Raw genomic sequence first — 24,293 nt, forward strand, 5'->3', positions numbered from 1 at the left:
CATTTCTGGTCCTGCTGTCTGCAAAAGGGCTGAGCAGAACGTAAGGGAATAGAGAAGAGCAATAGGAAAGATCTGAAAGTGCTTTCATAGGGAGAGGAAGATGAGGGCCAGACTAGAGCAGAGACAGCTGAAGGATGGAACAATAAAGATCTTTTACATCATGGTGAGGAGACAGAAATTGGGGGGTTGGTGAAGCTGAGGAGAGTCAGATGGAACCAGTGGGTGGAAATTCAAAAGAACAGAGGGTTTGCTGCAGGGCCTCCCTGGGACAGATGTGGGAAGTTTATGTGGGTTCTGAGACATAATACAAGTACACAGAGGAAAATGCACAGAGAGCTATTACATGTAATCACATGCTTCACAGATGAGGAAGTCCTAGCTCAAATTGCTGTAGGTATATTCCAGGGAAATAGCCATGCTCTGTTCCACTGCATCTGCCTGGACACTCTGTGCTGAATACAGAACTGGGCTGACTTCAGTCTCATCAGATCCCACCCTTCCCCTGGAGCCAGTATGGGCCCCAGATAAGGAGCAAAAATCAGCTCAGCACCTGGAATCAAAGTCTGCTGAAGGTCCACAGCATTCTCTCAGCAAGAGGTGCCCCTTGAATGGGTGCAAAACATATTTCCTTTATTTTGTTTTTCCAGTCACTGTAGTGCAGTTCTGAGCTCCATGCAAAGCTGGGAAACCAATGGGAAACTGAAGAGGAAAGGCTGTCCTCCTCTTCTATTTTAGGTTAGAATAAGTACAATATTTAGCAATCCCAGAAACTATGGGATCCTGGATCCTAGATCTATTGATTCAGTTAACCAGTGGAAAGCAATACCTTCTAGTTTTAGGCAGAAATTAAATAAGCTGCGGATAAATCAAGCACAGGTATTGAGTGGGGAACATCAGCTGAGAATTAGCTGGAAAGTCAGGGCAGAACTCTGGACCCAAGGCTGGTTTCAGTGCTGCTTTCAGGCCACACATGAGGGAATTGCAGCCCTGTGAGCACTCCAGCTGGGGTGGCAGAGCGGCCTACCGATGTGAGGCACTCACTGGGGAGAGCAGCACACATCAGATGTTTGTGCTTGTCTTGAGAAATGCAACCTCTTCAACGGAGTGCTAAAGGCTAAACTCAGCAAATTATGTTAAAGACGGTTTCACCTGCATTTATGTTATCTCACTGTTACGATCAGATGCGGTGGGTCAGGGAGGAAATGAACCGAAGCTTCCCCAGGCCTCTGTCTGTGTGGTGCTGCAGCAGCACGGAAGTGTGGGATGCTGTGCTGAGCTCTGCAGGCACAGCCAAAACCCACAAGTGACGAAGTGCCAGGCGAGCACCTGCTTCTGCTGCACGTTATCCCTGGCACACGGCTGTCTGGGCACAGCACAGTCTGTTCCTCCCATACAGGCGAGTTATCAGCTGAGCTCCAAGCTCCTGTTAAGCAAACTCAGCTTGGGGTGTAAGATGTGAAGATGCAGATTGGCCCTGACAGTCTTTAGCCTTGCTTCTAGTCAAAGCTGAAACCTCTGCAAGGGAAAGTGGCTGCTGCTGAAGAGCTCTTAAGTAAATATTTCTATTTCTACTTCTTTTTCTCATTAGATTCACCTCACCACAGCTTAGAGGTGATAGACCTTTACAACCTCCTCATCTTGCTCCCGCCCATTAGGAACTGCCTCAGCAAAGCCCAAGCCTGCTGTAACTGCAGCAGTAGAGAGGCAGTGTCCCTGCTCACCCCGGGAACCCAAATTTGGGTGCCATGTGAGCTGTAAACAGCCTCCGCCCCTATTCCCTGCTGTCTTGCAGCAGAGCGAGTTGCTCACACACAGGGCTGTCACCATACTGGGGTGTCTGCTGGAAGACCGCCTCGGAGGAGGATTTGTTAACCACTGGGAGATGAGAGGATTATGTAAAGGTTTTTATAAAACAAACCAGCCCCCACACCGTGCCTGGTTTCATGGGGAATATTTGCCGGGCCCTTTCCCACAAAGGGAAAAGCTGGGGAAAAAAAGGCTGTCTCACAATACCTATTCAGCAGGTCTGGAACACATCTCAGCTTTCTGCAGAAAGCACAGTGCAATACAGTGCAGTACCACACTTCTGGAGGAGTAAAGCCTTGACACTCTTTCATCACACAGCACACCTCCCCTGCACCCACAGCCGTCCGCCCCGTGTCTTTCCACCATCATCTCCTCTCAGTCCCTCCTCCTGCATGCCCCAGCTCACCTCACCACTGCTCTTCACCCTCAGACCCCCATACCCACACCTACTTTGCTGCTCCTCAAGCACAACCCATCTCAGAGGGGACAAGACAGGAGGGCAGCCCTTGCTCCACACTCCTCCCACATCCCTCTGCCCTGGGCTGCAGATGTTTGCAAGTCAGGGCGTGCAGGTGCCCAGCCAGACCTACCCTGCAAGGAGAAGCGTGGGAACCACTGGTGTACATTACTTATGGCTGTGGGCAGGGCAGCTCATCCACCTGCAGGAATCCAGCTTTATCTGTTGTGCAGAACACTCATCCAGTGGGCTGAAAAACATCAGTTCAAAACACATTCAAGATAATTCCCTGGGTCAAAGAATACGACTTGAAAACCAAAACGAGGGGAACACTAGACCTGATGTTCAGCACTTACAGATTTGGCTCCAGGATGCTGAAAGCTGAGTGAGCCCCTGAGTGGGTGTGCCAAGCTGGCTTCACCTAAACTGGCTTCCATTTCCAACTAAATACTAGAATCTCGAGAGGCAATAGAGGACAAAGAAAAACCAACCCCCTGCCTATCTTTTATGAGCACTCTGGAAAGTTTTGAACAACAAACCCAACAAAATCAGGAGAAAATGGTTTAGAAGAGCCTTTAAAATGAGTTTTATTGTCAGAACTTTACAAGTAGCCTTCAGTGGCATCATACAAGAAGAACTCTGTTGCAAAACTCTAATAAATAGTCTGCCCCAAGTCCCAAAATATTTTTCGAAATAAAATAAAACCCAAACTTAAAAATAAAAGAGAATAAAAGCAAGACTTCAGGATGCTCAGAGATGTTAGCAATATTTCCCATTTACAAATTATATCAGGCATTATATAAATCTCCTTCATACAAGTCATTAAAAAACCCAAGACATTCTAAACCTTTACAAAAGCACTCCAGAAATAGTTCCAAAGAGATCCATTTCCATGACAAAACCTTAGAGAAGAACTCCACGGGGATTAGCATCACAAATGAAGTTTGAGGTTGGAGCGTAGTGTGCACTTGTGTGCAAGATTAAAGAGTATGAAAAGGGGATTTGAAAAGAGCGTGGAAGTTTCTGTGACAAGCCTATGCCTGATGATTTTATCCTGTTTGAGAATGTGGTGAAGGACAGAGAGGGCTGTTCTTGTGGTTTACTCCAAATCTGCTGCACCTTGTGCAAGGCAGCATTTGTTAAGGTAGTGACTGTGCACTCAGAAGGGAACAGAAAAGGTTTCTCAGCACACTGCACAGCTTGACGCTTGTGCAGACTGCAGCACCTACACCTAAAAGGTATTTTCTGGAGAGGTAATATGTTGTGGCAAGTCGGCTGTTCCTTCAAAGAACACGAAATTAACTTTCCTGACATGAGGCAGTTTGGGAAATCTCACATTAGACAGCTTCGCTGGGAACTGGGGATTTCAGAGCTCCACTCCTATCCCAATACATAGGAAAAATGCACTTCTCTAATTTCACCTTTACGTATTCCTCTGCTCACGGCCACAAAAGATTTAAAGACCTCCCATGTCACTGAACAAAAGCTTAGCAAACATTTCTCAAGTCTGCAGTGATTTGAGAAGAGTGGAGAAATGAAACGGGAGGGCTGGTGCACCGAGATGGCTTATGAGGATTTTCATGGAAATGCTTTGGGGTGTGTAGAGGAAATCTTAATCTCTTTACAACTTCAGCCTATGTCTTCTGCGCATACGACAGTAACAGACTCCCCTGGAAGGGTTGGGGACAATCCTTAAGCGGTACAGCAGCAGTGCTTGGTATCTCAGCCTGCCTGATACAATACAAACCGCAGCATGCCTCGTTTTGCTGTTTGTAAAGTTACTTGCAGCCATCGCTTCCACAGGAAACAAAGGCTACCAGAAATGCTAATGCAACAGATGAGTGATAACGTGCCTCACCCACGGCTCAGGCCTCTCATCTCTCTCCATATGTTGTGATGCTGGCTGTACTGTACCTACACTACAGACACACGCTCTCTCTGTAACGTATGGGAAGGTAGCACTAGCAATCAAGCGCAAATTGCTAAGGAGACACCTAAAACATTGCATTACATCCCCTTGTCTGTGGCATACTTCAGAAAACAATGTAAGAAAAGCAGTAAAATAAACATTTCTAATTTTCTAGATGTCATAATATTTGCCAAAGCTGCAAGGAAAAGCAGATTACCTGAAACAGAGAGAAAGGAGATAATGGAACCAGAGGCAGATGGAGCAGCAAGCCTGATCCAGCCTCCAAATCGCTTTGTACGTAACAGATAAAGAAACAATGTGCAAAAAATAGACATTCACATTTTAGCAGTTAAACTTTTATTTTACCTCTTTAAAATTATTTACTTTGTTTTTCTACAAAAGGCAGACATTGATTGTTGATCTGCAATTGTTCGGAGTGCGCGCAGAGATGCAAAAAAGGGTTATTGGAGGATGGAGGACAGGGAAGTGCTCTGACTATACTTTCACATGTCATGATTAAGGTGGCATTAAAGCTTAAGTCCCAGGAATAATATTCATTACAGATAGTTTCCTTCCCTGTACGTTGCTCTCAGTTCATATCAATTGTGTTGAAAACCCACTCGGTGAATTTCTTCAGCTTCTCAGTCGCGTTCTGGGATTCCTCCTGTAACCGCAGGTTGTCTTCCCGCAAATGTTGCACTTCAGCCTGAAGATTGGCTTTGTCCTCTTTTTCCTTGGGCATGAAGAAAAACACAGACCTTAGCGATAATTTTGAATCATGCTTCCTGTCTACATGAAGCGGCAGGAATCTCAGTGAGCACAATCCTCATACAGTGTAAAGGTTTTATGTGCAGCGATAGATGGACTTATATTTAAGGTGGGTTTGTTACGTTTCATTCCTTTTTGCTCAAACTGTCAGGGTTTGTCTATTAACCAACTCAAATAACTGAGGGCTGCAGCTGCCTCTCCAAGTGGTGAAATGAAATTGGTCATGCCCAGTTCTGTATGAACAAAATACGGAACTCCTGATGGCTTATTAAATAAAGGATAAGACACATTTCTGCAAATACTTCTCTAGCTAGAAGACTTTTCACCCGAAAATAGTAAATCTTTGTTGGACCAAGCAGGTAGTAACATAACACTGAAAGTTTTCACAATAGAAATGACATGGTTCGATAACAGTCTCACTCGTCAGCATCAGTACGATACATTTACACAGCGGCGTGTATTTACATGGACCTACAGCCATCTGAATTAGGAGTGTAGGTATTCAGAAACACTCTCCTAATTTAAGCAGAGGAGTCAGATGCCTACAGTTTAGGCACTGCACCCTCATCTGGCATAAATGGAAGCACAGCCTGAGAAAAGTAGTAAAAAAATGTCATTTTCTTGCAAAAGGATAAGACTGTCACAGGCTCAGACAAAGCAGAATTATACAGTAATTAGTATCACCTATCAGAACCAAACAAATGCCTTACAGATTTTCTGTAGCTCAAAAATGTACCTTCCTTAAATCCTCTTGCAGCATCTTCAGCAAACCTTCAAGTTGGTCCACTTTAGAGGCGAGAGTTGGAGGAGATTCTTTACTGTTGGAAGTAGGAAACAAGAATAAGTACTCACAGATTTTACTGTCTTCACATGGGGTATCTAACAGCCTTGTCTGTACCAAGCTGCTTTGTGTAAGTGAGCTCTCAGGTATGTCATAAATCCACAAAACCAAGAAAAAATACCTAACATAGCACATGAAACATGTGCAGCATATTATCGAGGAGAACATACTCAACCCGTGATTAAGTGCTGCCATCCCATCACATAGTTTATCTCTACTTCTGCTCATTACACCTGCCTTGAGTTACCACAGCTTTGGATAACTTCACATACACACCTCAGACAAGAAGGAACCTGCACAAAGGTTCAGCTGTATTTACAGCTCTTCTGTTTTCACTTCCCAACATCATGAGAACTTGTAAAGAGTTCCACAAAGGCTCGAAACAGCTTCCAGACAAAGGTGTTTGCACTCTTTCCCCCAGTTTGTAACTGAGGGTGCATGTTCATGTGGTATACTTGCTTACCCTGTATAAGGCTTTATCTGCGCAGTAAGCTGGTCCTCAGCCTGATCACCACTGGAGGCAGCGCTCACAGGCCTGTGGTTTTCATCCGCAACAGCAAAGAAAGAAGCTCGCTGAACTGAAAAGAGACACACGGAGACCAGCAATGGCATCAGTAGTGATTATTTGTTCAAGCACCGTGCAATAGCTATGCTGCAAGATCTCAAGGCGATCCAAGAAGTCTGTCTCAAGACTACAGTATGATGCACCGATATCAATTTGGCAGAAGTAAACTGCTTGCCTAGTGATTGTACCAGTTCTTCCACTGCATTGGATTCAACAAGTGTGTCTTAGAACTGGTAGAGCTCTGCATGCTCATGAAGACTACACATCACCTTCAGGCTAATGAGTGGTCACGAAAGGGAGATGCTACAGAGTGCAAAGCAGATGCCCCAGTGGCACCTGCAGCATCCATATGGGGACACTTCCAGTAGAGGCAAGAACTCAAGCTGGATCAACAAGCACTGAGCAGAACCTCCTGGGTACACAGCCCCATAATTCAGTACCTGTATTCAACTTCCTGCACTCCACAAATGACCTCTACCTTGAAGAAAGCAAAACCTAAACTGTATAACTTATACGTGGAAAACAGACCACTGTCATTTTTCAGAACTTTTTTTCCTTGTGCCTTATTATAAAATCTTTTCAGATTGAAATGTGAAATCCCTTTCCTGTCTTGTATCTGTATATTTTTTTGTCCTATAACTGCTCCCTCACAATATTTTAACACATCTCTAAATCACTACCATGTGGCGTGACTGCAGTCGGCAACTGCCCATGCCAGGAGTTTCCCAGCACAAACAGAAATGTGAATGCTTTTTAGCTTAATAAATTAACACCTCTTTCCCTTACCAGCTGTTGATCTCTCACAGGAAACAGAAAAAAATATACTTTTTTCTGCTTGGCAAATTTTTATCGTGTGTTTTCACCAAGGCTAATATTAACAGGCATTGCTATGATGGAATGATTCCTGTTCCTTTCTTTTCCTCTTTGACAAAAGGGTTGCATAAATCCAAGTAGATTCTGTTCCAGCTGGTTGCAGGTACCGCTAGCTACAATTCTAAGGGCTTATACTGAAGACATCAACCATGCAGAAGAGAGTGCACAGGGCTGGTTAGTGTTTGTCAGCCCCTGCTGACACCAAGCAGACTATGGACTATGATTATACGGACTACAGACAGCTGCTCCCTCTCCACCCTAAATCTTGAATATGTTTTCACAGTGGTGAGATAAGGTTGCCAGCAAACACATTACTCCAGCTCTTCTTGTTCTGACTGTCACTCTGTTACCTTCACCACACTGACTTTGTTCACACTTCTAAAGAGAAATGCAAATGAGCCTGGGGTCTACAGAAATGAGGAATTCAGGCTGATGAGGGCAGTGAAATCTAAGGAGAAATTAAGAAAGGGGATCTTTGAACAGAAACTGCTGACCACAGCGCAGTGTATTAAAACTTGAGTTTCACCCCTATGTTGTGGTGAACTCGGCAACAGAGGAGTGCACAAAAGATGTCTTGAATGCTAACTTATGCATGCACTACCTTAATGGTGTGCCTGACTACTAGCAGAGAACAGACAAGAAAACAAGCTACTCTACAGCATTCTCCAGCCATGAAGAGTAATGTTCTAAAGATTCATAAAGATCAGTGAAAACACCCTCATGAAGGTGGGTCAGCATTTGTGCAGAGTGTGCAAAAGGTAATTCTGTTTAATGCACCTAGAAGAACATTCCACCACATTATAACAACTGTAAGACATACTCCCTTTGGGCAGAAGAATATTTCATTTTAAATTCAAATACATCTAGGCAGCTTACAGTTCTCTTAGTTTTACTAAGTGTGAAGGAGATGGAAAGTGCTATAGGATGAAATGACACCTCCATGCAAGTTGATGTATTTGAAGTATGCAGAGGCATACAGATGGGCAACAGAAAACTTCTTGCCTGTGCAATAAGCAAATAATCATTAATGTGCTCATATGCTTTTCCCCTCTGCTCTTTTGACTCAACTTTGCACTTGCAACAAATGTTTTTCTTAGCTGTTATGTCTGCAATAGCTTTACACGACATGAAAAACAGCCAGTTTCACAGACATTTGGCCAAACTGCAGCACAACAGAAGGAATTCAGCATGAAGAAATGCCACTTCATACATGCAAAGTTTTAGGCTGCTAAGACTTGAGTAGTTGTTTTAAAAGAGCTAAAGGCTCACACTAATAAAGCCAACAAAATCAAGGGTCAAACCCCTCCCCTCTTCCAAAAGACAGGCGGTCCATTATGAATCACACAGAAGGATCAGCTTTCTAAGTATTATATTCTGAAAATTTACCTTCAAAGGCTTTGGCAGCATCTACCAGGTTTGACCAGTCCAGATCGGAGGCAGAGTCAGGCAATGGCATAAGACCAGGGTCTGGCATGGGCTGCCGTCTTTGCTCCTGGATATCCGTGAGGGAGCTGTCTGAGGCAGAAAACTCTCCTAGAGTAGAGTCAAGCAGAATAAATGGTAAGCTCCAGAAAAAAAAACAAAATAACAACAACAACAACAAAACCTAAATCAAAACGAAGTTCCTTTCCTAATACTAAAGTATCTCTTTTTCATTCTGGGGGAGGATATCACTTCTGCATCTAAACAACTCAGCAGTACATTTGATCATCCATAATGTACCAGATAGAGCATGTTACACTTTCTGAGATAGAGCCTCTCACCAGAACATTAAGTCCCTTCTGAATCTGCCTAACTCTTTGCAGTTTATCACTTAAAAAGCCAACCTCCACCTCTTCCCAGTGTTGGGGTGGAGGTAGAACTTTTCTACACAATGACTCCTGCTTTTGCACAAGAAACTTTGGAGGGCTCTGCAGCTTGCTGGGGCTCCTCCATTCCCTGGTACCTATCTGTTGCTCTAAACAGTACAAGATCGTGATTTTCCTTTTTCATCTTCTAGTTACAATACTGTAAGCCAGCAGGAGCAGGTTTAGGCAAACCAAAATGTCTCAGAACAACAAAATAACACCTTGACAAGCTTGAAAAAGGATGTAGAGAAATAATAAAAATGCAATTTTTGTGTAAACTTTTGTGTAAACTTTTGCCTAAAAAGTGGAATATTTAAATTATTGCCACTAGTAACAGAAAGAGCAAAGAGTGAATGTGCAATCACCTGTTATATTTCTATTTGCTGGCCAGTGAATCAACAAGCACGGAATGCCTGGCCAGTTAGCACACATGTAAGCTCAGAAGCGACAACAGCCTGCTTCCTCATGCCCTGCGCTTGGTGAAGCATAATGGCAGTTGTGACAAATGTGAGGCAGCATCAGGAGAAGCAGAGAATGTAATGTTGAGAAGACAGACTAGGCACATAGGAGGAAGCTGCAGAGAGGAAAGGTGTACTAAAGAATCAATGTAGACCAAGGCAAGGTAAATCTGGGCACTGTGAACAGGAAGACAGCCCAGCGGGTAGGGCATAGACCCACCAGAAGACAAACGCAATTGGTTGTGTTGCTTATTTTTTTATTTTTTTTTTAAAATATTCTAATCAACTACATCATTTCCATAACTCGAAGAACTATCTAACAGCTTTAAGTAACATTGCTGCCTGGGAAACAATGACCAGAAACGCAACACTGCAGTTGTTCTTTGCTCAATAATTTTGTTTGTTTCTTTTTGTGTATACTTTAAAAGCTAAGGTTAGTTGATGGTAACACTGAAGATTCTTGTATTAAGTCCTCAGAAGAGGACAAGTAATTGGTAAGTTCTCAACACAGAAATGTTTACAACTAGTGAAAAGATGCAGAGAGTTGGAAGTAAAAGAACTAACTACTTAAAAATTTGTTTTAAAAGCATAATTTGGTTGTTAATTAAGACAGGTGAGTAAACAAAAATTATTTTTAGCTCAAAGTTTTCCCCTCTCCAAACCAAACAAAGGTGCTCTGGAGTGGCAGTTCTTTGTTATTGAGATCTCTGAATTAAAATAACTCTGAATAACTTGAAGCCAACAAATACTAGAGGTATTAAATACCCAGTACTACTTAATCTTCCTCTGAGCAAAGGCAAGTGGGGAAGGGGAAGGGAAGACAATTCACGTGTCACTCAAGCAGCCAGGCTTTTATCATGCAGGCCTACATTTTATAGAAAATGCAAGTCTTATTTTGTAGGCAAATGTATAAAGATTATGTGCAAGAAGGAGTAATCATTTCACTGTGGATAAGAATAAGAGAGTGAGAGAACGTTTTTCAGTTTAGAAAATACAGGCATCTGAATGGAGTCCACAGCATCATTAGTCTTCTGACCCCAAACTCTCAGAAACTAAGTCCATCAGTCAGTTATGCTTGTAATCAAGTCCACAAAGTTATTTTAGCACATATAAAAAGAAGAACTGAAAAGAGTCTGGCTTCCTAACATGCTGTACGGAAGCAACAACAGTACAGACAGTGCTTAGTAACTATTGCCAGTAGTTGAATTCATTGATAGTCTTGTATTGGGAACACGAAAACGTGAATAAATCAGAAAAGTCCCTTAGAAAATACTGCAGAATCACTTAGTACACATTTAGTCATAGGATGCAGCAGGAATCTGTGTATTTCCCACCAGCTGAGAAATTCACAGACAGTAACGCGGCTTATCCCAAAATCTTACTGGGACTTTTCAGTAGACTAATGGGGGAAACTGATGCCTTCTTGAGAACAGTTTAACAAGTAACTCCCTTGTAGAACTGCTAATGTGACCAAAGTTAAGTAACTCAAGTCCTGTAAAATGAGCAGGCAAGTGAGTGGAACTGAAAAATAGCTGGCATAGTAAAAGCTGTTTCTACTGCAGTTGTACATTCAGAATTCCACCAGCATTTTACACTTTTGTACTATTATTTTCTCTAATAGCATTTTCTTCTCACAATCCCATGCTAAAGTATCTGCCATCTAAAGTTGTCAGTGATAGAAAACCAAGCATTATTTACCCATTGGTCCAATTTATTCTGACGACTGAAGAAAATGGTGAAAGTTTACAGCTGATGAGGCAATTATTGTGCTCCTTTCACAAGGAAACTACATGACCAGCCAGTCACGCAACCTCATACCCACTGAAGTGAGAAAAAAACATCCGTATCTGTTTTATATTTGCAGGCAGGTGTGATGTGACTCTTCCTTTCAGCAAAATCAGGACAGAAGCACTATTGGTTGTAACAAACCTCATTCCTGGACATAATTGTGATGGATTCTTTTGAAAACAGGAAAAATCAGAAACACTTACCATGTAGTGATTTCATTCCCAAAGTATATGATGGTCTCCGTAATGGCAGCGATTTTGGGAGAGAAGGGTATGTGCTGGTGAACAGGACATCATTTGGCATGGCTTGGTCCAAGAGTGAGGCCCGCGAGGCGAAGAAGTGGTCTCTTTGACCACTGTAAATACTCTCATCTGACAAAGTCCTTTGCAAGGCACGCCTTGTGGTAGGAGTGCTGGGAAAGGGAGACTGACAGGACAGAGTGTGTGACTATACATTCATAAAAAAAAAAAAAAGAAGAAGAAGAAATAAAAAGAAATAAAAAAAATCAATACAGAAACTTTAGAAATGTATTAAGTGATTTCTTAAGACTTTTTATTTTAACGAGAAAGCAAATGTTAGCATTGTTCTGGTTTGTTTTGTATTTCCCCAGAGCAGAAGGGGAAAATAACAGGAATCTACTTTGAGGGAGATTGTAACTAGAGAAATTACGCCTTTTTCAGTCTGTCTTACAACTCTGCTTTAAGTATTTTTCCAGATTTGACTAAGGAGTAAACCTCAGCCTCCCTGATGAATTCTAGAGCTCTCATGTAGCAAAGATGATGTTTGCAGAAACAAACCAAATGCTGCATAAAAGAACCCTCCTCTTGTACCTGGGGAGGCTGCCTTCCTACATGCAGAGCACCAACAAACACTGACTAATTAAAAGTCTCATCTTCCTGAACAACCAGGACCAACACTGCCACTTCAGTCCTTTAGAATTACTTGAAAGAAAATTAAATGAGTCATCCCACGAGAGAACTTGTGTCTCATCCCCTTCAGAATCCCAGCTTCCTCCGAGCTTGGCACACAAGGAAGCAATTCTGTGGTTAGACTGGAGCTACACGCTCACTGGCCAGTGCTAGTAAGCTGCTTTCAAACAATGCATACCATTCCCACTAGTCCAGACACCAATTTTCTACTCTACCAGCCACAGACGTTCACAAATCCTGTGGCAATATAACCACCTCTAAGACACAACATTTTTCATGGTTTAGTTGAAATTTGGTCCAAAGGCTTTCATGGAGAGATGGCAACCCGAGAAAAATACCCTGCAACCCTCATCTGCTCTGTAAACATGTTTGAACAAGACAGGAAAGAATTCAATTTCTGGAAAGTGTGATTAAACACTATAAAGCATTACTCATCTGCACAGAAAAACAGTTCGCTCCTCAGAAAAAGGGGGAAAAAAAATGTTAAACAGACGGTACTCTATTCCTGTGATCAAAAACCCACACTACAAGGTGGGAGAAGAACATGGAGAAAGGACTATTGGTACAGTACAGCAAAAAATGATCTGCCAGGTTTTTTTGGTCAAAACATTTCAAATTTTAATATATTTTTGTGGATTAAGGATCAGAACAACTAAGATTACTTTCAAAAACCTGCCACTGTTAAAGACAAGAAAGGAAAGAAGTCGCATCCCGTGCAACTTTGTTATGTAAACCTCTCCCTTCTGCACATCCTCCTTTAGGACAGAACTCATGGCTACAGCATTACAAACCTTGCATATACAATTAATGCAACAAAAATGACAATTTCTGCTACACAGCTGTCACTGCATTATGCGGAGGATCAAGCTGCTTTTTTTTTGCCTGAAATTTAAGAGCTCAATCAGCAGGTGCAAATTATGATCTGCTAAAATCTCCCAGTGTTTGCTCTGAAGTAGCAAATGAGTAGAAAGAGCTGATAAATCATACGCTTTACTTGAGGGTCCTATAGTTAACACAGTGCTAAGGAATTCAAACTCCACCAGAGAATTAGGAGCTGGAACCATCAATTAATACCAGACTGTAAGATTAAAAGTTTGCACAGGTTTAAACAACTGAAGGAGTCAGAAAATAGAGGTAATATGGTTATGACAGAGGAAACAGAATGGAGACTTATCTGAGAAGACACAATGTAATAGGAATAGGTCAGGAGATGAGAAATACTGGGTAGATGGTAAAACAACTCAAAATCATAGCCGAGAACTAATTCTACTGGAATACAAAGCAGTCAGCAGAAAGGAGGGAGGCTTTTAGTCTTTGTGCAGTGAACACACAACAGGCATTATCACACTTTTTCTTTCCTTTTTTTTTCCCCTCCAACTGTCAACATTTTTTCACATAGTCAGAGCAGCACTTTTATTGTAAGATGAAATATAAATCCTGCAGCAGGCAGAAGTGACAGTTACTTCTAAAACGTTTCATTTATTGGTGTGATAGTGTTGGTAATTTGCTGAAATTTATCGAAAGCATTACCTCAGTTAACATATCTACTACTGTCATGAAGAAATTAAAATTAAGGTAAGAATGGATTCACTCAACCCAAAGCAAAAAAATAAGACTGTGGAATGTACACACTTTTTATAGTCTTCAGGTCACCTCCTTGAACAGAAGGGAATTTCTTGGAATGACAATAATCAGCTTGCTCAAAAATGATTAACAGGGGATGTTTTTGCTTGCCTGTGGCTCAATAAACATGCAGAATTACCATAAGTCTAAGAGAAAGTTATCTTACCTTGACTTCACCTATTTCAACCCAAATGTAACATCTGAAATAGTGTGCCTATGGAACCTAGAACTCCTAAGTTTTACAAAGCCATTTTGGGCTTTTGCTAACAGAGAAAGAAGGTGCAAGCTCCCTCTTCTGCAGAGTTGCTGTGGAAACCATCTGGGGTAGGTGGCAAGTGTGCTGCGATGCACTGACTGTAGATATATGGAAACTAGAAACCAAGACATTCCCTTCAGAATGATGGATTCTTAAAATAAATATTGGCGCTTTATGATTATTATACACAAATATCAAACATCTCAGGAAATGTTTGCAGAACTTTTCCATATCAATGCATGTTTAAGTTTTGGTAGCATTCCTGGTCCTTCCTAATGAACAGGATTAGAGAAGTGGGGAACTGCAAAGAGTTTCAGTACTGTCAACAAGTTGCAGTTTAGTGCTGCAATTAGAGAAAAGCAGCTCAAATGCACAAGACAACATTCCAGAATTTCTCACATGCCAACAGTCCTAAATGTTCTTTGCAATTAAGCACACAGTTGAAATAATATTGCAGCGACTGGAAGAATGCAACTATTCCCTAAATGTTTTCCTCTCACAAGAACAGTGTATGACAAACAGATGGCTTTCTGTCGATGATAATTCAGACGTCTTGCATTTCACTTTCTTATTATGGGTGAGAATGGAGAATGGGAGAGATCCTATCTGAGAAACTCAGAGGCCAATAATGCAAAGTTCTGCAAAAACAAACACTTCAGTTTCTGCTGCTTTGAAAGCACTCAGCATTTTCTACACAGATATTTCAGAGCTTATCAGCCTTCGTTCATTTCCAAACCATGACACCTTTTGCTGCATCAGTGATGTGCCCAAGCAGTGATGAATTTCCTCATCAAATTCCTCTGAAGTACAGCCTTACACATTTCTATTTTGTGTCAAGAGAACTATGACTTTGATTGAAAAAGGATGTGTGCATTGCTCTTAAGGTATTCTCAGATGTCTCTCAGCAGTGACAACAGATACCCAGACTCTGCAACATACCTTAAAATTCTTTTGGGATTCAGGTGTTGGACTATCAAGATCTATCAGTTTCTTCAGGTCCTCTTCAACAGTGGACTTCGATGCTCGTTTTGGTGATGCTCTCAGATCTCTTGCTGATGCACGCAGCCGAGGGTGGGCCATCTCATTGCCGTCACTCTGGTGACGTCTTAAATGAAATGGAACAGACACATTCAGGTCTCAAAGCCCTGGGGCAGGAAGCATGGATGAAACAAGAATTATAGTATCCTTACAGTTTTAGAAGAAAGAGCATAGGTAGAGGGAATGAAAGAGAAAAGGAGTTTTCTTAATACAGCAGATCCTCATCTTAACGAATAGCTTTTAAAGCAATCAATTACTGACAAATGTTGAGGTTATTGTGATGTATTTTCTCAATAAGGGAATAAATTTGAATGTGCTAAAATAATCCAAATTCCACATAGAAGTTGAGAAAGGATAAACAAATTATTCTGAAAAGGGCTTTCCGAATCAATTGTTTTCAAAGTCATGTTAGACATAAAGAAACAGTATTTTCACTAGGAAGTTGTTTCTCTATTTCTATGCCAAAAGAGTTGGCTGAATATTCTAACACTGCTTTAAGCCAGTTAGACAGGATGTTGGGAGCAACCTAAACAAGCCAACATGGAGAGCCGCAGAGCTAATACATACCATTCACAGTACTACTACATGAGTGAGAGGCTTAAGAAAAAACTCACCCTCTACCTTAAGAAGATTTTTAATATTTGCTGAAATAACATTTTGAATCTCCTTTAAGAAGTCCCAAGGAAAGATAAGCTTTAATAGAAGTAACATCCATTCTGTGCAGCAAAAATAATAATTTTTAAAAGCAAGTTACCAGGGAATGAGATTAGCTAACTATCAAATATTTAAGCCCAGCTGCAGAACTCATTACAAGACTAAGTTCTACTGTAGAATAAGTGTTTTATTAGATAGCCTTGAGCTTTTTTATACAGAGAAGTGTCACGGATTTTAGTTCTTCCACACAATTAAAGCCAATAACCAAAGAAGAGAACTAAAAATCATTCTTACTTTCTTGTATCCATAAACCCCACTGAGTTTATCGTTCCTTCGGGCTTTTTCCATCCGATCAGATACTTGCTAGTAGCACCCTGACGAGGGTAGAAAGTCCTAGGACCAGATGAGGAAGAAGAGGAGGAGGAGAAAGAAGGTGCGAGCTGGGGAGAAGTAGCAGAATGAAGCTCTTCTTTAGGTGAGCTTCTGGCACTGGTGAAAACAACCGGGCTGGCAGAGTGTCGTGAGCTCATGGTACTGGGAGAGAAACATAACAAAGACAAAATTTGCCTCTAATGTGTATATATGCATTTGTAAAGAAAAATTCGGAGAACATGATGTTGCACTTATCAATAGTAAGTGAAGAAGCAAAACTGGTTCAGCCTTCTTAAGGGTCTTCTACCAATGTTTTATTGAAAACTTCTCATACAGTCACATAAAGCTTTGTTACCTCTATGGAGGCAGCATATCAAGCCTCCCCTCTCCCTTCTTTACAAATAGGAAACCTAAGGTTCATTGTGATAAGCAGCTTTAAAGTAATACATGCAAATTTGAATCTGAAAAAAGAACCCAAGTCCGACTTCCTGCTGGAATTCCTGGCTATGGAACAAAACATATTGTTAAAGAAGTTAAGCAACAAGGAATGTTCTCCTTTGAGACTCCACAACGAGCCATGGAAGGTACCCATATATCTTTCAGAAGAGAGCTTCCTGGATTTTGCCTGAAAAAAAGTTACTGTTTGGGAAAAAAAACACAAAAACAAAAGAGAGAGACTTAGTAAAATTGCCGAGCTGGCATATGCCACAGTTTGTCTAGCCAAGAGTCAGGGTGAGTAACAGCAACTGGAAGAAGGTGATGATGGTGGGGGGCTTTAAATAGGAGCTGTTCTTCAGTTATGATGATATTAAAACCTTATGCAACTTGCACAATATCAGGAGCGCTAGTGCTCAAGACAATATTTACTTTAACAACCTTAAAGGTCAGGCATTTCGGCATTTCTACTGACAGAGCAAAGCTTTGTGTACAGCCCTGAAATACTGAAATAGCATTAAGTACGTAGAAAACAGTTTTCCATCAGTTCTCCCCACAACTTAGTCACATTTTCATCCCTGTATCCAACACTGCAAGGAAGGAATTTGAAACAGATGGCCCTGTGGTAAAGAACAGATTCTCACTGAGAAATAAAACGTTAGGCTGGGAGGATGAACAAAGGCACTGAACAATTTCCTCATTCTTAGCTTAACAGAATATTCTTCACTGCTGTTTTTGTAACATGATAAAACAACCCATTCTCATGTCTCTGTCTGTTAATGATACACAGAAAATATCTGAAGTTAAATTTATGTTTCCACCTGGAAAAATAATCTCACTTGCATTCAGCCTTACAGAAATAGGTTATCTAATCTATACCAATTGTCTGGCTCCTGCTGTAGCCAATGGAGAGGGAAATACCCTTGCAGGTGATTCTCCTCACCTTCAATCAGGTGTCTCAGCCAGGGAGAATTATGCTTTCCAGTTTTTCCTCTCTACTGACAACAGATGGCATCTCATCTGAAGTCACCTTCAACTATACCTTTCACCTTCAGATGGTTGACATGAAGTCCCAACAGCTAAGTAATGTGGATTTAGCAAGCGGTGATGGCAAGCTTCCCTCCTCAAACAGCACTGCCTGCTGCTGCCCACACTCCCACCTAGTGAACATGATGATGGCAGTGCAGACATGTTAGAGGGGAGACGCATCTCCTCATATGTACACAAATCAGATGATAATAATGGAGATCTTATTTTCTTTCTTTCCCCCTCACCTGTACCTCTGAAAGACATTTGCAAAAATGGCAGATTAGGAAGAGGTAATTCTGTCCACCAATCCCATATATTTGGTTGCTGCATACCACGGTCTTTATTTATAACACAGGTATGTAAACAATTTATAGCAAGAAAGCAGGGAAAAATAGGAGCTAGAGGAAAAAGCAGTAAATTTCTCTTCATTCCTCCTTCTCTTTTCTGTTTTCAATACTGAAAAGAAAACTCCTACATATGCTGAGCAAAACAGCCCATCTGTGAGGCATCACCACTGCAAAATTAAAACAGCAAGATCTGCGGAAGATGTACAGCTTTAAAGAAAAAAAGTTGTTGTTTTTTTAAATTCTTAATGTTTATCCCCTTCTAAAGACATCCAAGAATTGGTGAAGTCTTTTGCCTCAGCATAGGGAAAAAAGTTCTGATCTACTTTGGAACTACTTTAATCTTATTGGGCCAATCTCAAGGAAGTGTTATTTGTGAGAAAAAAAAAATTAATAGAAAGTTGGTATTGCTAACTCTTAATATTACTATGCAAAGAAGGCACAAAACGATGATCAATATGTTCCACACGGTATGTATATCTAAAATGTATATGTCTGATAATTGTATTTTATTATATATAATACTGTATGTAAATACTGTATAAGTACTATTAGTTGAATATTTATTATAATATGTGTCATGTATAACACATGACAAGAGCAGTCTGGTGGATGAGCAAGAAAATCAGCATATAGTTTTTAATATACTTTTCTTTAACGTGAGCAGAATATTCTGAGCTGTGGTTTTACACTATAACATTTTGGGAGGATATACAGCTTCAGGAACTATATGCAGAACTGTGGAAATACCTGGAGTTTTCTTCGTACATGTAAACATGGGCAAGTCAGTAGCATACTGACAGAAAGAGATACACTTGTACAACTGTGAGCATTTTTTGGAGAGCAAAAGGCTTTGGATAAATCCTAGAATAAATTGGAGCTGAAGCTCTACGGTAGTGATGATGAGTTATATAGTGCTTGACAGCAGGAAGCATGAATACTGTAACAGACAGCTGGACCAGCTTGCTTAGATTTGTCCCAGGACAGAGAGCAGTGAGCCTTTTGCCACTGGTGGTCTCTCACTTCCCAACTGAAGTACTGAGACAGGAAGGATTAAATTCAGGAAAATTTCAGATCAATCTGCAAGACTTTCAGTTGAGTCCTTCATAAAAGTAAAATATTATTTCATCATTTTGGACTATATTAAAAATACTGTAGTTAAAATATATTGGATTAGAAATATCCATAATTTTAGTTTTGCCAAAAGGGACGTAAGAAACTTCACAGTTTAGGTGGAAATGAAAGTTTGATTTATTTATTTTTTCCTAGGGAATTAATGCCATCAGCACATATGGCTTCATTTAATGACATTCAGCTATAATGATTCTGTATAATTACTGTCCTACATAATGCAGTTCTCCTGAGATGCTATGAGAAATCTGCACAATCATCAGGAAGGAGTTTGAGAATGGGGGTGGAGAAGTAACAACTCAGCCAAAAGCTTTGCTGTAAAAGTTAATCACTATAATTTACATTTTGCCGCCAATTCTCAGGTACAAGTTCTTTTACGTACCACCAAATGATCATAACACTAATTGTCGCTCCTGTCTTCTATAGACACAAACACTCTAATTTGTGGCTATTTTCTTTTCTCTTGTCGCTAAGTTCTTTTCAGGGCCAAATTCCTTTTCTTCTTGCACAGAAACCCAACTCTAAAGATGTCGCAGGTGTTCTGGCATGAATGAGCCAAAAGGTAAAGGGTGAGAAGCAGCAAAGGGTAACAATTTAGCAACTGACAGAGAGACACAACAATTAAGCTGTTCATTTTTCACCAAAAGCAGCTTTATTGGGATCATCCCTTATTCTCCTTCTTGAAGCAGGCAGTGGTGGCTACACCTAGAAGTGCCAGGTTAACAAGCCCCTGCCTGCTCTTTGCTATGTCCTTGCTGCTCATCCGCCCAGGTCCACCAGCAAACAGTTGGACTCAGGGTCTCCTCAGATCAGCACTGCTGTTCAGTGTGTAACCATAAACTGAGGACACCATGAGAAACAAAACAGAAGCTGGTCAGTCCAGACTGTGCCTTTGTTTTATTGTAAGGTATCAAACATATTTTCTCATCTTCGTGTCAGTCTGTCCTTGTCTCCACTAGAAAAAACAATATGGATGCAGTGCTTGCAGCATGGGTATCATGTCCCACGTACTCTACAAAATGCTTCAACCTCTCTTCTTTGTGAAGAGCTGCTGATCTTCAAATGAATAAGAAATGCCATTTTATTTAGCTTGAAAAAATATGTAGAAAACAACTTCAGTGTCACTGCAGAAACACCAATCAGATTAAACTAAGTCAACCAGAGAAAATATCATGTTTTGAGAAGATAAAGGTAAGAGCTGGAAGAGTGAAGACATGCATAATGCTGCTGCTAGTTACATTCAGACAAGTACTGTGGGGCATTTGATAAATTCTAGTGAACATCAAAAAGAATCAGATATAAACATGTAACTCTTAAAATAAAATTTATAACACTGTAGATAACCACCACATATTTTTACCTCCAATAAAGGGGCAAGTGGTAAGGTTGCCTAAATTCTATGTAAATTGCCTTCCATAGTGTTGTCTGAAGATCTGCTCCAGGCAAGTGTAGCTATTGGAAACACCTGTCTCAAAGACCTGGATGGAATAACATGAACTTTACTGCCAAAAACAGTCAACCAAAAAGAGACAGAAAACCAGAGTGGGACCACCATTAATAGATAACTAGTAAGAATCACTGTGACAAAGTACATAGAGACAGTTCATTACACTGCAGTCTCTATGACAACCTCCATATGCAGCTATTATAGGAGAAACTGTTAAACTGTCTGATAAACATCTACCCTTGCCTAAATGTTGCTTTGCTCAAAATGAATAGCAAATAACGCTTCAAGCTTCCATCCTTGAAGAATCAAAACGTAATAGTCAGTCTCTAAAAGCAACAGATTTTTATGATCATACGTTTTTCTAAAAAAAAAAAAAAAAGAGCTGTTTCTACCTTTTTGTACAACATCAATAGTTATTGTAAATGTACACTAAATATTTTTTGGAAATGGGTTAGATAAACAGTGTAAAATATTGTCCGCCTCTAGCAGCTCCAATGAACTTGTAAAGTGGGTAACTTCCATCTAAGGTGTTTGGGCGCTTTATGCCTGTACTTGGCATAACCAACTTTACTAATGGCAAAACTAATGGAAAACAGAATGAGACAGTAATATGTCATACCCACAGCTCATTTCAGAATGACATTAAAATCTATATGCCAGCACTTGCAAGCAGCTTGCACTCAATATTGATCATAACGACTACAAGCAGAATTCTAAACAAAAAGATTTATATTAAAAAAGTAGAAGACATCCGAAACACACGCTTGCAAGACTAAAAAAGTAATTCAGAATAAATTGTGCATTACTAAAAGGGACTGATCTAATTTGTATACCAACTGCAGATCTTGCAAAATATTTCTTACAAACACATCAGACACTCATCTGTCTTGTTTAATAGCAGCAGCATGGAAAATGTTGTTAAAGACATTTCTTAGTGTTAGATTAAGCAACAGAAGCAAAGACTAAAAACGGTCTTAATTTATAAGCCTTCTGCACAGTATGATCTCTCAAAACACTGGTCAATAGATTGGTCAAATAGAAGCCTCAACTTAAACAACTGCTTCTCACCTTTATCAGGCTAGAGAACGAGTATGTGAAAATGAATGAGGAGGTGTCAATCTCATAAGAAGTGAAAATTACCTTGTATGCGAGACAGCATCACTAAGACTATAAGCACTGTTCTCCCTTGTTAGAGGATTGGAGGCTGGTTGACTCTTGCTGTGAATATCCAGACTCAGTGAAGACTCGGCTTTTCGGTCAATGTGGCTCTCTTTTTCTAATGTCCTGTCTGCAATGGAGACCACTTCACTGGAGCTGTGCCACAGTGGTGTCACTTTTTCCTTCGTTAGCCCTGTGCGGGGAGATGTTGCTGCTCCCAGAGAAGCAGTGCTGCCATGGCTGGGTCCATAAGAAGTAGTATCTATGCCGCTATCAGCTGAAGTCCCCTGAAGATAGTTGTAGCTGTTCAGCTCTGATTCAGTGCGCTCTCCACTGTCATACCATTTCTCATCACTGTGAGCACTGGAGGCATTGCTGGAGAGAGTATTGCTGCTGGAATGGCTGGAGTAGTGGCTGTCAGACTACAGAAGAAACAACAATAAAGAAAAATCACAAACACGTAGGTTTATTTCATAATTACGGCAATGGAAGAAGAGTAGTAAAGGGTTAAAGTCCCCACTGTACAGTAGAAATTCCTCTACCTTCAGGTACTGAATAGATACTATCAGTAGACTAACTCCAAAAATCCATTCTAGCACAATGAGTATTGCTCTGTTTTCAGAGCACAAAAGATGCTTTCACAGAGACATGGAAACCATGTTTCAGCAATGCAGGGAAAAACAGAGTAGTTCATAATTTTGCCATAAAATACTCCAAATTGTTTTCTTTCAGATATAATTCCACTCAGGCCCAACCAATGTAACAAACAGAGCTGTGCTAACTTTGACTTGTTCTGTAACTACTATAATTAAATATATTCTAATTTAAAGAGTCTAATGTTTTAGAACATGATACATAACCGATCCACAGAAAATGCACATTATTTCAACAATACAATTGCATAACAAAAGACTAAGGCAGGGAAAAACAACCATTGCTCTTCCAACCCCTTTGCAGTAGGTAGGTCTATTTCATCCTCAGCAGGACCATCCTTTGCAAAGGACCACTGAAATGCCATTTAACTATTTGTAAACTGCTTTCAAAAAGGCAGAATTGCAAGAAAAGCAGCTTGTCCCATCTGGGCATGGCAGTTTCTGGCTGGGTTGTGTGCTCTGTCCTTGGTTACAGCCAGCTGTTAAGAAGAAAGTGAATGCCTTCAGTTCCATAGTGGGCATCTGTGGAATATCCCATTACAGAAATAATTTCTTGCTATACTCATCTCTGCTTAGTAGCTCACCTTTCAAGTATTTATATCCCTCTTGATTTCTTAATTTTATTTTCCATTCAACAAACACATTTATGTTCTGATCATCTAAATAACCAGAACTGAAAAACTTGTTTCTCCATTATGAAATTAACTTGTTTGGTGACGGAATGGTTCCAAAATAACAGGAGGGACAGAATGGACATTTAGAACCACCCTTTCTACTTTGCCTACAGGCAGAATTTTACCAAAGAGAAATGAGCAGATCAAAGATTAGATACTGTTTCTACTCTCACTAGAAAAGAGGGAAAATAGAGAATGGATTGATACCCAGAGGAGGAAATCTCAGTATCCACATTGCTATTATACTACATCAAGAACTGACAGAAAAACAGGAGGAATATGAAGTTGATCTAGTTATCTCAAATTAATGTTACTGCTCTTCATTAGTAACTGTATCACTCCCTTCATGCATCTGTCTACATAACAAAGATTTATAATAACAAAGACTAAATGAGAAGAATGTAAGCATCAGTAAATCCAGAGTCACATTTTGCACACAAGCTAATGAGGTACCTATCACATTATTATATGGCCGAATGCATCACATGAAAAACAAGTCAATCTAAATATAAAAACTCATAAGAATAGGAAGTCAGGTGTTTTGTTTGTTCTAATATAATGAAGGAACGCTGTTCTGAATTAATAACCTAAAAGAAACACTGCAAATTTTATTTAAAGAGGAATGCTGGTAAGCAGAAGCAAATAACAAGAACTAATGAAAGATCTAAGTAAATGCAACTCATACTTTGAATGTGATCAGTCAGCGCAACACTATATTTCAGCTGATCATAAAGACAATCAACCAAGTCATCTGGCATAACGAACAGCAGATTAAAGAGCATTTTCTTTCTTTGGTTCTAGTGACTTAAATAATTTTCAAGAGATTTCTAATTCATGAACATTATTGCAGTTAATCTGTCTCTCTGTATATAAATCAGGACGTGCACATTTAACTATTGAAACAGAAAGGTAGAATTTGCCATTTAGAAATTAAATATAAATAAGAGACTTCTCAGCCAGATTCTAGTGGACCTTTCAAAAGAACTCTTCCAACAGTGTGCAAGATTGACTACAGAAAGGAATTAATATTTACAGCAGATGAGGAAAGTGGAGAAACCTTAAAGAAAAGCAAAGCTTCTAGTCTGTTTCAAAGAAGAAGGTTTCTGAGCTTTTCAGCAGCTTTCTGAGTCTTGCAGTGCACAGTGTATTTGTCAACTTCATGTCTCCCTTGAGAAGCCCAGAAATAGCTTTGTAAACTCCCATAAATCCTCTCCTTATCACAAGATAACAGACAAGAA

At 40.3% G+C, this 24,293-nt stretch overlaps 1 protein-coding gene across 13 annotated transcripts in view; it reads right to left on the reverse strand.

Annotated features, from left to right (window-relative positions):
- Positions 1–2,825: 2,825 nt before the first annotated feature.
- The window catches only part of SIPA1L1 (signal induced proliferation associated 1 like 1), a 203,085-nt gene continuing 181,617 nt past the window's right edge, over positions 2,826–24,293 (reverse strand). For 9 of the 13 annotated variants that reach the window (XM_015864668.2, XM_015864666.2, XM_015864673.2 and 6 more), the window contains 8 exons: positions 21,711–22,150; positions 16,107–16,346; positions 15,060–15,225; positions 11,516–11,759; positions 8,606–8,752; positions 6,245–6,359; positions 5,677–5,758; positions 2,826–4,905 (listed from right to left, as the gene is read on the reverse strand). In XM_015864668.2, coding sequence (XP_015720154.1) covers positions 4,762–4,905; positions 5,677–5,758; positions 6,245–6,359; positions 8,606–8,752; positions 11,516–11,759; positions 15,060–15,225; positions 16,107–16,346; positions 21,711–22,150 — 1,578 coding nt within the window. In that variant the 3' untranslated portion in view covers positions 2,826–4,761. Of the gene's footprint in view, positions 4,906–5,650; positions 5,759–6,244; positions 6,360–8,605; positions 8,753–11,515; positions 11,760–15,059; positions 15,266–16,106; positions 16,347–21,710; positions 22,151–24,293 lie in introns of those variants that run through there. The other 4 variants (XM_015864674.2, XM_015864675.1, XM_015864677.2 and 1 more) reach the window with 4 other exon arrangements.

Source organism: Coturnix japonica, chromosome 5 (assembly GCF_001577835.2).
Source record: "Coturnix japonica isolate 7356 chromosome 5, Coturnix japonica 2.1, whole genome shotgun sequence".
In the NCBI taxonomy this organism is placed as follows: Eukaryota; Metazoa; Chordata; class Aves; order Galliformes; family Phasianidae; genus Coturnix; species Coturnix japonica.